Source organism: Hyla sarda, chromosome 1, assembly GCF_029499605.1.
Source record: "Hyla sarda isolate aHylSar1 chromosome 1, aHylSar1.hap1, whole genome shotgun sequence".
NCBI classification, from domain to species: domain Eukaryota; kingdom Metazoa; phylum Chordata; class Amphibia; order Anura; family Hylidae; genus Hyla; species Hyla sarda.
Window position 1 is genome coordinate 315,803,901 of NC_079189.1, and position 15,423 is coordinate 315,819,323.

The window sequence follows — 15,423 nt, forward strand, 5'->3', positions numbered from 1 at the left end:
CCTCTTCCTTTCCTCCCCTTATTGACCGCTTGCTGCCTAGGTTACAGACCAACACGCCACTCCAGAAGAGGTGGTCAGGCTGGTAGTTTGCCCTAGCGTTTTGCCCTGGGGTTCGAAGATCACAATAAAATTGCAAAACATCCAAAACATGTGAAGGTGCTGTCCACAAAAAACAACATGTAGTAGTGACAGGACCACTTATCTCAACTATGTAACACTTACATGTAAAAATGTCTTAATTTTTGTAAACTTATATTTTATTAATTGCTTAATGCATAGGATTATTGTGTGCACTGGGAGCACGGAGATCACCATAACTATGAACTGTTGCCCCTTCCTCCCCCACCTATTGGGGCTAATTGTCAGCTTTCTCCCTATTACTGTAGGAAGGAAAAATCTATCAATCTATGGCTGGTGGGTGGGGAGGACTTATAAACAGGACTCCAGTCTCAAAGTGGGCTGCAAGTAATAAAATGTAAGCCCACCATAATGAGAATGCTTTTATACGATGCCGCCATTCTGGCATGGCACTGGACCCTCTGCACAGCACTTCCGGGGATGGTGTGACAAAGAACTGCCCAATAAACCATGGTGTCCCATCTCAACCACCGATTGCCTGACCAGCCAATTCCATGAGGTGACCCCAACTCCGGAAGAGCTGCGCAGAGTGACCAGGACTCTGGCAGAACAGCTGCATTGGCAGTTGAGCAATGATGGCACATGTGACTTTTGTTTCTTTTTTACCACAAATACACATAAAATGTACTCCCCAGAATACCACTTTAAGAGCCAAAGTGCATCAGAGTTTACACTTTGAGAAATAGACACCTAAAAGCTCCTGAGCTGGTGGCAGTACATGATAAGTAACAGTGTCATTTTCAACAATAAAAAAATGACTCAGTCTGAATAAATGAAGACAACACATGACAATGAATGTTTGATATTTTCTGTCAAGGGAGGAAGATAGAACATAAAAGTATGAAGCGGATTTGATGCTGGCAGACAGAGGGAACAAATAATAGACCAGAAAGCTTCCCACTTTGTTTTACAATGTTGCACCATCACCTGCGCTTATTAAATGGATGGTGCAAACTTCATGCTGCAGAACAATTATCCGGCACATATTTCAAACTTTAAAAAAAATATTTGGTGTGGAAACAGTGAGCTGCTGTATGGTTGTTTTATTAGGTTGACTGAAACAACAGCCTGATCTGAACCCAACTACATGTGGGATGGCGATAAGATCATGAATCGTATGTATTTATCATTTTCTTCATTTTTAAAAAGGTTATCCAGGAATAGAAAACAGAGCCAATTTCTTTCAAGAACAGCTTCCTGTCTGTCTTCAGGTTGGGTGTGGTTCTGCAGCTCAGTTCCATTGAAGTGAATGGAGCCAAGATGTAATACCACACCCAACCTGGGGACAGACGCTGTTTTTGGAAGAAATAAGGTCTGTTTTTCTATTTGAGGAGGCAAAAAATTGCATTATTTTTTCCTATGGAGTACTGCCAGAAAATAAGTCTCCATGCACAACTGCATTTCTTCAAAGAAAATCCGTACCCATCGCCTCCCCCCAACCCATAATATATTCATAAACCTACAGCTAAAATACCAATTGTCAGAAAAGCTGCAACTACTGCAAACTGGATTTTTTGATGAATGCAAAACTAGATACATGGTGCTCAATGTTATATGCATTTTACATAATCTGAAACGCATTATTATTTACCATATATGGTGTTTCCTTCAATAAGTCCTTTGCCTCGCTCTCCCACCACCACTCCGTCAGAATAGCCACAGCATATAAGGTTACTTCTGAGAACTGGGTCCCCACCTCTTCGGATGTCCACTCCACCCCACTGGTTTTCACGAATAACATTTTCTGTCAAGGGAAAAAAACAAAAACAGTTCTTTCAATGTTTCAAAAACAGCAGAAGTATGGTTCTTTGTCCTCCTCCATAACATTTGCACAATATCATAATACAAGTTTCTATATATCCTTTCTCTGGGAGTGCAAAATGCAATGCAAGAATATTGGGACATATTGGGACACATCTTTTTTCTATTAGATATGGCTATATTTGAATGATTTTAATGTATTTTATGGATGCTGACCTTCTTCTGGAATTTTTCAAAAGTTCTAAATGATCTTAAAGTTTCTGTCTGATGCAATTATGTTTCAGTTGTCAAGAATTTCTTGGGTAACCACTAAACAATAGTAAAATGGGGCAGAACAGGAATGCAAACCTTTATAAATTTAGAACTAACGTGAGCATAAAGGTACCTTTTCTCCATAGCCACTTACACAGACTTTCAGATAATCTTTGTGCCCCTTAGAGATGAGCGAATTTACAGTAAATTTGATTCGTCACGAACTTCTCGGCTCGGCAGTTGATGACTTATCCTGCATAAATTAGTTCAGCCTTCAGGTGCTCCGGTGGGCTGGAAAAGGTGGATACAGTCCTAGGAGACTCTTTCCTAGGAATGTATCCACCTTTTCCAGCCCACCGGAGCACCTGAAGGCTGAACTCATTCATGCAGGATAAGCCATCAACTGCCGAGCCGAGAAGTTTGTGACAAATCGAATTTACTGTAAATTCGCTCATCTCTAGTGCCCATGTAAAAAAAAATTACGTTTTTCTCTGCATTATTTGTGATTATGTGAATCAGCTTATTTACAAGTACAATGTCATTAGGTGTTTATTTTGTGTGATTTGTGTGTCATTTCAGAGCATACTATACCTGGTTGTTTTTACATTTATGAACCAAGTTGTTTTTGCATTTATATTGATTTTTCTTACAGCTTATAAAGAATCTCTGACATGAAAAGCATTTGGCCCTTATAATAGGGTGCTCTCTGCCTTATTGTAAATGAAGATTGTGTAACCCACAATTGATACCACAAGACACATGGAGCCACTGCCAAATAAAAGCCACTGCCATAAAAGGGTAAACTGTATGGGGAAGATTTATAACATCTTGTGTAGAGGGACAGTGGAGGCCCATAGCAACTAGATTCCATTTTTCATTATAAAGGAGGCCTCTGAAAACTTAAAACTAGAATGTTTTATATATTTTTTTCATATAATGTCATGTATAATTTATTAGTTTTTTTTCTCATACTGGACTCTAAAATACTGAACTCGATATATCTCCCTATATGTTATGCTTTGCACAGAATAGTCAAATCTGTAATTTTGAAGAAAAAAAAAAAAAAAAAAAGCAAACCAATGACCTAAGACTCCCCCAACAATTCTATGGCACTGGGTCTCACACTGAAAAAAGGACCTCACTAAGCTACAAGCGGCGGACAGCGGCAGGAGCAGGGAGAAAGGCACATGGTTGAGGAATTTAGAAGCCGAATTGGTAAAAAAAGATAATTTAGAAAAATTATTTGTTTGGTCTCCATGTTTGAGACAATTGCTCAATGTAAATTTCCACGTGACCTTTTTGGTCTGTCTTTTGGGACTGAAACCTTCCTAAATGGCGTATCGTTTGGTAAACTTGAGCAACAATCTTTTTATTAGCAGCCTGTATCCAATGTGCTTCTCAGTGGAAGAAGCCCAAACTTTCTTGTTCTTCTGTCCTCAACTGGATTAACTCCATCATGTTGCATGAAAAACCTAACGCTATTAGAGGATATTGTAGGACAATTTGAGAGGGTGTAGAGTCCTTGGATGTCCTCCTTACACTGCCCCAATGTTCGTCATTGTATGTCTTGTTATTGATCGTATTGGAGACCTCTTGAAATAGTGCCCTATTGTCCTTCTCTTTGCCAGCTTTCCATAGATGTAATGCAACCCTCTTATTGTGTTATTCTGTTTCAAAACCAATGTTCAGAGTTTTTGGTTGTATTTATCTTGTATCCTATGTGTTTAAAGCCAATAATAAAGCTTCATTTTTGGAGCTATAATTTAGAAAAATTACTATCATGCATAATTCTGCAGTGGTGATTTCACTATACTGCTATCCACAACCCATATACTAATGCCTGTCAGTTTGCCTCATTGGCCTTTACAGAGGCCACTTATATGTTCCATTGTATGACAAGTTATTTCTTTACTAAATAAAATTAAAAACAAAGAAAAGGAGAAAACATCAGATTATGTAATATAACCTTCCTGTGACATCCTGATATGAAGACAAACCAAGGTTGTCTGCGAGATCTGTTTAAGATATAGCATATATACTTTAAAGTCTATTTATCAATAGCTTATTTATAAGGGTCTTGGACACCACTGCAGGCTCTAACCATTGTTTTTAATGAGACCTTTCCTGCTATTGTGAATATATCTGTGTGATTCATCACACTTTAATGCCAAGGTGTCCTGAGATAATTTCAATCTCTCTGTGAGAAGCCAGCTGTATCAAAACAAATGTTTCAGGTCAAAGAAGCCAGATCATTAGTCAGGGGAGCTTCACCAGTGAGGGGAGCGGTCACATCTATATGCTCCTTTATATAATTTTTTCTCCGCATAAAAATGTTAAAATAAAAACTTCACATTGCAGTTTGGATCTACACAATGGAGTCCTGAAATACCAATAAACACTATGGACACCTTAAAAAATCATTTTACTTTTGCTTTGTACTAATTATGGTGCAACATTTTTTTTTCAATAGGTTTTTATTTAAAATATTGCTAATTTCTTCTTCTACAACCTCTGCAGCTTTTTTTTGCGTAACGTGTGACTTTTCTATACATGCTGCTACTTTTTGATTTTTGCTTATTCCAAAGCATATTTTTTTAATCTGCTCACATAGTATTTTTTTTTTTTTTTACTTTGCAGTGGTCATGTACCATATTTTTCGCCCTATAGGACGCACCGGCGTATAAGACGCACCCAATTTATAGGTGCAAAATGTAAAAAAAATAAAGATTTTGAACCTAATAGTGGTCTTCAACCTGCGGACCTCCAGATGTTGCAAAACTACAACTCCCAGCATGCCCGGACAGCCGTTGGCTGTCTGGGCATGCTGGGAGTTGTAGTTTTGCAACATCTGGAGGTCCGCAGATCGAAGACCACTGCATAGGAGGTAATACTCACGTGTCCCCGCCGCTCCGGACCAGTCACCGCTGCCTTGGATGTCGCTCCATCGCTGTGGCCGTGTCCCCGTCACTCCGGAACGTCTCTGCTGCCGGACGGGTATCTTCGCTCTCCGTCGCCGCCGTCACGTCGTTACGCACGCCGATGCACGTATGCGACGATGTGACGACGAGGAAGGAGAGCGCCGGCCATACAGGGGATCCCTGAACGGAGAAGACACCGAGGAGGCAGGTAAGGTCCCTCCCGGTGTCCTGTAAGCACTAACCCGGCTATTCAGTCGGGTTAGTGTCACTTTCCCTTCAGACACGGCGGTCAGCTTTGATCGCCGCGTCTGAAGGGTTAATACAGGGCATCACCGCGATCGGTGATGTCCTGTATTAGCCGTGGGTACCGGCCGTTGATGGCCGCAGGGACCGCCGCCATAGGGGTGTATTCGCCGTGTAAGACGCACCAACTTTTCCCCCCCAGTTTTGGGGAACAAAAAGTGCGTCTTATACGGCAAAAAAATACGGTATTTATCAAATGCGATAGTCGCTATTTATGAAGAAAAAAAGTTGCATCCCTATTTAAAAGTCGCATATGTATTCCAGGTCCAACCTGGCTTACAGAAAGTGCAGACGTCTCCAGAAAAGGAAATTAACACCCACTATAACAACTGTTCTTGTTCTGCATCATGAAACAAAGCTACTACATTAATGTTATATAATTATTTTTTTCTATAATTAACATTAATAACTATTAATTTGAAGGTTGAAAATACACACTGCACACCGTGTTAATGTTAGGACACGTGCATGCTGGCGTACCCACTAAATTTTAAAATGAATGTTGTGTTAAAATAGAATAAGGCACAAAATCATTTGGTAAGAATTTTTACAGACTATGTAAATAACCCATATGTGGCACTAAAATTTTTCCTTAAAAAAAAAAAAGAAACATCCATAGTATTACAGCTTCATGCACATTTTGGGGTTGGTAACGTACTGAGCCATTTTTAAAATGCTCAGCATTAAAAAAATGGTTTTGTAAGCGGGTTTCACAGGTTTTGCTTACGTGTGATTTCTTTTTCAAGGTCGTGCGACTATTTGATAAATAGGTCGCATGTAAGCAAAAGTAAATAAAATAAAAAAATTGTCATATAAAAGCCATATATTTGAAAAGAACAATAAATCTCCTATGGGATTCTCTCCAAAAGTGTATCTGCTTAAATCTATATCTAGAGTGTGTGAAAGCTGCCTGCCAATGACCACCCAATAGCCTACAGGGCTTGTTTTATGCAGGAGCAATTGTACTTTGTAACGACAACACTCAGTTTACCTCAACATCTTCCGTGAAGTCCAAAAAAAAAGAAAATATTCCTGGGACGAAACACCATTTTGCAACTTTTAGGTTTCATTTCTATGCAGTGCACTTTATGGTTTAAAGGGGTATTCCGGGTAAAAACATTTTATCCCCTATCCAAAGGATAGGATATAAGATGTCTGATCGCGGGGGGCCCGCTGCTGGGACCCCCCGCGATCTCGCTGCAGCACCCGCATTCTATACGGGAGCTGCATCTCCAGTTTCGGAAACCTCCGGTTTCCGGGACTGGGGACGTGATGTCACGCTACGCCCCCTCCATTCATGTCTATGGGAGGGGGCATGATAGCCATCAGATGTGGCAGGTTTGACAGGTATACAACTGCTTATGTTTCATGATGTTATTGTTCAGAAAACATGTCAATAACAGTAAGTACACAGATCGTGCCCCTGAAAACCATGATGTCAACAACTACTAGGGTAGTGCATACCCTTGGAAAGGTTGTAAGGTAGATGCTGAGTGTAACATGCCAAGCTGATTCAAATGCTACCAATTGAGTGAGACTGACTTGGTGAGGTATGTGATGCGAATGCAATCTCGGCTGTAGTAATAATCAGACGGAACTCCTGCTGAAACTAACAGACATAGTAACCCGACTGGAACATGTGTGTGATTTCAAACATCTAACACCTGCGTGGGGTGGCGGCTATAGTAGAGTGAGTGTGCTCTCTAACGTATAAATGTTATGGACCTAACAAAAGTATGCATGTAGTTCTAGCATCAATGTCTGTATGTAAACCTATCTATACACAATGAATGGTCATGGACGTATGACAGGTGTGTATGACTGCACAGTGTAAACGAACATAAAATGCTATCAATACTCACAGTATGTAGTATAAATATTATGACTGTATGCCCAAAATAAACACTACGCAGTTATGTACTAATAAAAACTATGAGCCTACAAACCATATAAATGTTATGAGCATATGTACCATACGAAACTATGAGTGTATGTACCGATAAAAGCGTGAAAGTACCATAAATGATAAGCGAATATACCGTATAAACGATGAGAGCAAAAGTACCGCGTATACTATGGACATGTACAAAATAAATACTATGTGAGAGATTTATCAAAGGATTTAGACTGGTTTTTCCTGTCTAAATTTGTCGCACAGAAAGTCGCAGTCTAAATATGTGCGACTTTTCTGCGACTTTTGCTGTAGAGGATTTTTAGAACATGATGCATGCAAGTCTATTTTAGACGGAAATGCATTGGAAAATGCATTGGTGCTGAATTTATCAAGTGCGACTTTTGTGCGACAAGTCGCATCTGCCCAAAATACGCTGAAATGTCAGACCATGTTGGAGCAGGTCTAAATGCAGTTTAAGCTGTAGACCCTGAAGTCTGAGCACAGAATTTATCAAGGGCTGTGAGACCTTTGATAAATTAGGAGCACAATAGACAGGAGACTACCACATACGCTGGTCTGTAAGCATACCCAGAATAGACTAGATTAGTAAATGTCCCCCTATAGGCGCATGCACAGTATAAGACTATAATCGCATGTGCCATGTAAATGCTTTGAGTGTTTGTATGACAAATGATATGGGTGTATACACAGGATAGATGCCGATCCCTGTGTATAGTACTATGAGCGTATACACAGCACACACACCACAAATGCGCGCACAGCACAAAGGTCACGAGTGTCCGAGGTAGCACAAACACCATGTGCGCATGACCACAAAACCAACGAGCACATGAACACAAATGCCGTGTGCACATGAAACACTATGAACGTATGCTAGGTAAGTATGAACGCAATGAACATAACCTGCTGTGAAGCTACGCACATATGCACAACGTAAAAGCTATGACAACTGAATTAAATAAACTACCACCGTATGCATCATATCAATACTAAGAACTAGTACATATCCAGTATAAGTGCTATGAACATATATGCAGTATGAAGGGTAAGAATGCTACGTATGTACAATATAAATGCTATGAGCATATGTAAAGTACAAACTATGTACCGTAAATTGCTACGTATAGGAAATGCTATGTATAACAGAAATTACAAGCGTATGTATTGTGAAATGCTACAAGTGTACGTCCAGAATAACTGACCCAAGCGTGTACAGTATAAATGTTATGAACGTATATACAGTATAAATGGTACAAGTGTATGTACAGTATAACTATTAGCGTATGTACAGTATGAGGCTACGAGCTTGTACAGTATGAAAGCTACGAACGTAAGTATAATAAGCTATGAGCGCATGCACAGTATGAACGCTACAGGTGTAAGTACAATAAAGCTACGAGCGTATGTATAGTATATACAGTATAAAAACTACGAGTGTATGTGCAGAATGAAGCTATGAGCATACGAACAGTAAACTACTAGCGCATGCACAGTAAAAGCTACAAGCATATGAACAGTAAGAAGTTACGAGCATATGTACAGTAAAAGCAAATTGGACATAAATGTCGCACCAAACTCCAATAATGGTCTGGACAAAATTTTTGGCACCCTTAAAAAATTGTGGAAAAATAAGATTGTTTCAAGCATGGGATGCTCCTTTAAACTCACCTGGGGCAAGTGACAGGTGTGGGCAATATAAATATCACACCTGAAAGCAGATAAAAAGGAGAGAAGTTCACTTAGTCTTTGCATTGTGTGTCTGCGTGTGCCACACTAAGCATGGACAACAGAAAGAGGAGAAAAGAGAACTGTCTGAGGACTTATACATCAGAATTGTGGAAAAATATCAACAATCTCAAGGTTACAAGGCCATCTCCAGAGATCTAGATTTGCCTTTGTCCACAGTGCGCAATATTATCAAGAAGTTTGCAACCCATGGCACTGTAGCTAATCTCCCTGGGCGTGGACAGAAGAGAAAAATTGATGAAAGGTGTCAACGCAGGATAGTCCAGATGGTGGATAAGCAGCCCCAAACAAGTTCCAAAGATATTCAAGCTGTCCTATCCATTGACATTTAAATGAAATTAAACACTATGGCAGGAGAGCAAGGAGGACCCCACTGCTAACACAGAGACATAAAAAAGCAAGACTACATTTTGCCAAAATGAATTTGAGTAAGCCAAAATTCTTCTGGGAAAATGTCTTGTGGACAGATGAGACCAAGATATAACTTTTTGGTAAAGCACATCATTCTACTGTTTACCCAAAACGGCATGAGGCCTACAAAGAAAAGAACACAGTACCTACAGTGAAATATGGTGCAGGTTCAATGATGTTTTGGGTTGTTTTGCTGCCTCTGGCACTGGGTGCTTTGAATGTGTGCAAGGCATCATGAAATCTCAGGATTACCAACGGATTTTAGGTCGCACTGTACAGCCCAGTGTCAGAAAGCTGGGTTTGTGTCCGAGGTCTTGGGTCTTCCAGCAGGACAATGACCCCAAACATACATCAAAAAGCACCCAGAAATGGATGGCAACAAAGCGCTGGAGAGTTCTGAAGTGACCAGCAATGAGTCCACATCTAAATCCCATTGAACACCTGTGGAGAGATCTTAAAATTGCTGTTGGGAAAAGGGGCCCTTCATATAAGAGACCTGGAGCAGTGTGCAAAGGAAGAGCGGTCCAACATTCTGGCTGAGAGGTGTAAGAAGCTTATTGATGGTTATAGGAAGCGACTAATTTTTAAGTTATTTTTTCCAAAGGGTGTGCAACCAAATATTAAGTTAATTGTGCCAATAATTTTGTCCAGCCAATTTTTGGAGTTTGTTGTGACATAGTAAATGCTACGAGCGTATATTCCGTATAAATGGTACGAGCGTATGTACAGTATGACAAGTACTAGGGTATGTACAGTATAAATGGCACAAACATATGTGCAGTATAATGGTATAACAATAGGTACAGTATACCAACTACTAGTATATATACAGTATAAATTGGTACAATCGTATACAGTAAGCTCATATACAGTATAATCACTACTAGCTTATGTACAGTATAAATGGTACAATCGTATGTATAGTATAACCCCCTACTAGTGTGGTTACAGTATCAATGGTACAAGCATATGTACAGTATAACCACCACTGACATATGTACAGTATAACTGGTACAAGCGTATGTACAGTATAACCACCACTGACATATGTACAGTATAACTGGTAAAAGCATATGTACAGTATAACCCCTACTAATGTTATGTAGAATATAAATGGTACAAGCGTGTGTACAGTATGAGCACTACTAGTGTATGTACAGTATAAATGGTACAAACCTATGTACAGAATAACCACTACTAGCGTATGTACAGTATAAATGGTACAACAGTGTCAATTCTATGAGTAGGGTTTTTTTTTCTCTGTGAGAATTATGATGACACTACAAATACATACAGCTTGTTATACCCTTAGTGTAAGTTATACTTCATATACCTGATGATGTATACCTGCTATAATGGCGTGCCCATGATACCAGTACTGACATATGCCAGATACACTACTATGCGCCACATTAGTATGCTAACTGGAAGTGACCATGAAGCCATGTACCGCAGAGCACCCGCCTGTACTGGCAAATGTAAGTGTACTGATGGCGTAATTATGCATGTCTGGCATATGTAATATTAAAAACAAGAATACTGTATGATAATATATGAACAACATGTGATCAAACATATTTGGGGGTGGAGTATAGTCTGTTCGTACTGATGCTATAAGTTGTACATACAGATGGCGTCATTTTATATGCATGGTATGTGATATATGGTAAACGTAAATACAGTATGGTAATGTCTGTACGGCAAGTGATTAAAAACGTGTTGTGGTGGTGAAATAGGGTTAAAGAGTTGTGATGTAAGAATCCTGAGAAGTTCCACCAGACTGCAGCATGTAATTTCAATAAAAACTGCAGCCAATCCTCACATTAGATACCCTGACCACAGCAGGGGCTCGTTACAGTGTGTCAGAAAGTGATTTATTTTTATTTTTTATATGCTGCAATGAAGTATTGGTAATGAAAGGGTTACAATACCGTAACTACAGTCATAGTAGCAGTATATAAAACAAAAACAATATTTACCATGCAACTTGAACCAGTTTACCAAGAGTGATAACACGCTGCAGCCTGGGCAGCAAGCCCTACAGAAGATGCCTCACCGCAGCTGGGATGCTTGTTACAGTATGCCAGGAAGATGGGGAAAATGTACTGAAACTGACCATTACACAGCAGCAACACCTCTTCCCCCGCTCCTTTAAACTACCGGACCCGCTGGACTATACACACCGGAGCAAAGTAGCACAAGCCTGCAGCTGCTTATGGAAGTGAACTCACCAGTGAAATGCTGAGGTCCGCCTCCTCTTAGCCCCAGTCACAACCACACGGAAGCCAGAAAGTGGGCTGCCCTGTGGATCACTCCGGTACAGCAACAACCTCTCCTCATCTAGAGAGGTCGTATACTGCCAACCGGAATATTCACAATGCCTGTGGAAAGCATTACATGTCTAGCGCTGCCACCTACTTGCTCTCCCACAACTTCTTAGGTACTGCACCCCGATTCTCCTCCTGCAAATGAAATCCAAACGAATGCAACTGTGAAATGCACGAATACAGCCACCAGTAGAACAATATGGCGGGAAATTCAACGTGTGGAATGTCCTCACTTCTGCAAAGTGGCACGCAATCCATGCCAGTAGGTGCAGGGGCGTTAGATGACCCCGCCCCCTACACACAACTCCTTTACGCCCCACATGGAAGTGCAGGGGGGCGGAAGATACTCACTAGTTTGACTGCACGGTTAACGGCGTAAACACACATTTTTTTTACCTCATAAATATATATAAATTAGTGAAGGGGGGATACTTTTCAGCAAACCGCCCACCGGAAGTGAACTGACAGGTACCACGCCCCCTTTTCTAGGGGATACTTTTCGTCAAACCGCCCACCGCAAGTAAAGTGACAGGTACCATGCCCCCTTTTCTAACAGAGCCTCAATAGGTCAAGCCCCTTTGTGACATCATGTCACGCCCCCTTCCCTGCACAGCTTTACCCCCCTTTCTCCCACAGTCACTGATGTAATCTCCTAATTTGATGTGAATATTTATAGTGTGAGGCCCCTGTGAACATGTGAACATTTCCAACAGTTGATTTAAATGCTTCTACGGCAGCTGTTCTCGCTTCTATCAATATTTACACAGGAATCGTAGTACTACAATCCGCCACGGTATTCATTTCACATTATATAGGAACATTTGCTCAGTAGCTTATATAAATTTATAAAACGTGTGAATATATATCAATTTTATATCAGGTTTTCAACAGCTGCACAGAATGTTACATAAATAATGTTAGCAAATTATATAGAAACAGATGCTTTTTATGGTATAGTCACACATGTAGATTTAATCTGATGATCCATCATTACAGCTGAATAGTTTGTCTATTAAATATGTAGCTATATCAATGAATAGAGATGCCTGTATGTAAGGGATCTTGAATTATTTTAGTGTGGGATTTTTAACATATCATTTATAGCATTGTACATTGCATTATATTGATACCGCCTTCTAATATAGCGTTCCATGACCAATAAAATCAATAACACACCTAATAACATGAATACCACCGCCTAATATGTTTCAGCAGCCATATTATTAACACTGCCTTCTAATATAGCGTTCCATGACCCATAATATTAATACCAAGGCCCGATATTATGTCCCATCAACCATAATATTAAATTTTCAACCTTACAAACTTATGTGTTTTTAAATAGTTTTTGATACATATACATATCAAACACATTTCATAGAATAAGAGATTTTCTTTTGTACTTTTGTAAAGTTAAATACCATTGACAGGAATAAGGTAATACTTACTCTTAATATAGTGCCTCAACAGTCATAACAGGAATACCACCGCCTAATATGTTTCAGCAGCCATAATATTAATACCGCCTTCTAATATAGCATTCCATGACCCATAAAATTAATAACACTGCCTAATATTGTGTCCCAGCAGCTAAAATATTTATACCACGCCCTGATATTATGTCCCATCAACCATAATATTACATTTTCAACCTTAAAAGCTGTTACCATGTGATTTTTATATAGTTTTTGATACATATATATTGAACACATTTCATAGAATAAGCTGTTTTCTTCTGTACATTTGTAAAGTTGAATAACATTTACAGGAATAAAGTAATACTAACTCTTCCTTTTTCTTCTACTTTTTATTTTTTCTTTCCTGAATACTACAGGGCAAGTGAACATTACTATGTTATGTTTATAATAACGTACATTATACAGGTTTCTGTTTATAATCAAAATTGAGAAAAGAGGAATTATCGTTTCCTAGACTTGTAATCTACTTGCTGGAAAATTATTGTTACCGTACATACAACTATACAACTACCCTCGTGAGTGTAACATTCTCAACCTATTGATGATACTCCTCATAGATGTACCAACATTTTGTCCTTTTGAAATGATGTTTACGATTGCTTCACTGTTCTATATATGTTATATTTCTATGTTTTGAAAACTTATAAATAGTTATAAAAAAAATATTGTGCCCCATCACCCATAACATGAATACCACACCTAATATTGTGCCCCAATCAGTCATAACATTAATACCACACCTAATATTGTGCCCCATCAGTCGTAACATGAATACCACCGCCTAATGTTTCAGCATATTATACACAAGAGAATCGGGGGCTCACCTATTAACTAAAGGTTGGGGTGCTATTATCAGCAAGAAATGGCAATATGACAAACAAAAGAAAAAGTAAAAGCTGTAATAAGTGCACACCCAATACAGGGAAATATCTGCAAATAATGTTCTCTTTACTACAAATACACATGTGCTAACAAATTAATCATGAAGAAACACAAGGACACTCAGGTGCACATGCATGTACTATATAAATATTCAATTGAACCTAAACACAAGACTACTTGGAGTCACTTGATATAAAATGTAAAATGTATTGATATGCATTAAAAGAACATTATAATAGTATATAAACATTCAAGTATACTGGATATCTAAAGTGCAGAAAAAAGTAAAGGTTAACAGAAAATGGCATGAAGGTAATGTAGGGCGGGATCACCAGGAACCCCACGTGTTCCGTCACTCTCAGGTGACTTCCTCAGGGGTGTGGTTGCTACACCCCTGAGAAAGTCACCTGAGAGTGACGGAATGTGTGAGGTTCCTGGTGATTCCGCCCTACATTACCTTCATATTGCTGCTGCTTCTCTGTCTGTGGTTTGCATGTGCACCTTGGTTTAGAAGCCTTTGTCATTGAATATATAAATTTTTTGCAGTAAGGAATGAGGCTAGGGGGGTTCATGGCCCCTGCCCATGTTGTGCCATGTTCGCTTTTGAGCTTTTTTTATTGGTTTTAAGTGTCCTTGTGTTTCTTCATGATTGATTTGTTTGTACATGTGTATTTGTAGTAAAGAGAACATTATTTGCAGATATTTCCCTGTATTGGGTGTGCAATTATTATAGCTTTTCCTTTTTCTTTTGTTTGTAATATGTTTCAGCAGCCATAATATTAATACCGCCTTCTAATATAGTGTTCCATGACCCATAAAATTAATAACATTGCCTAATATTGGGTCCCAGCAGCTATAATATTAATACCATGGTCTGATTAATATTATGCCCCATCAACCATAATATTAATACCACTACCTAATATTGTGTCTCTAGGTTGTAGTCTTTTTTCAGCCTTACAAACTGTTAAGAGGAGCAATTCCGAAACATATATACTGTTTTTTCTTCTTGGAGAGGTCATGAGGACAATGCATAGTTTTTAATGTGTTTGTTTCATTGGAGCCCAAAATTGTACCATAAACACTTTCCACACAGTGGCACTATTCAGGAAGCACCATAATCACACTGACATTTGTAACATAAAACAGCTCTAGGAACATTTTTGCTTATTTTGAAAGCAACAAATTGATTGTTATTTAAAAGTTTTTAATATAACCCTGAATAGTTGGTTGTGTTTATAAATCATTCAACAACAAATAATAGAAAAGCTGAAAAAGTACATATTAAATAT

At 39.0% G+C, this 15,423-nt stretch overlaps 1 protein-coding gene across 4 annotated transcripts in view; it reads right to left on the minus strand.

The window, feature by feature from the left end:
- FBXO10 (F-box protein 10) overlaps positions 1 to 15,423 on the minus strand; it is an 85,202-nt gene that overhangs the window by 11,830 nt on the left and 57,949 nt on the right. For all 4 annotated transcript variants that reach the window (XM_056518311.1, XM_056518312.1, XM_056518313.1 and 1 more), the window contains exon 8: positions 1,730 to 1,882. In XM_056518311.1, coding sequence (XP_056374286.1) covers positions 1,730 to 1,882 — 153 coding nt within the window. The remainder of the gene's footprint in view (positions 1 to 1,729; positions 1,883 to 15,423) is intronic.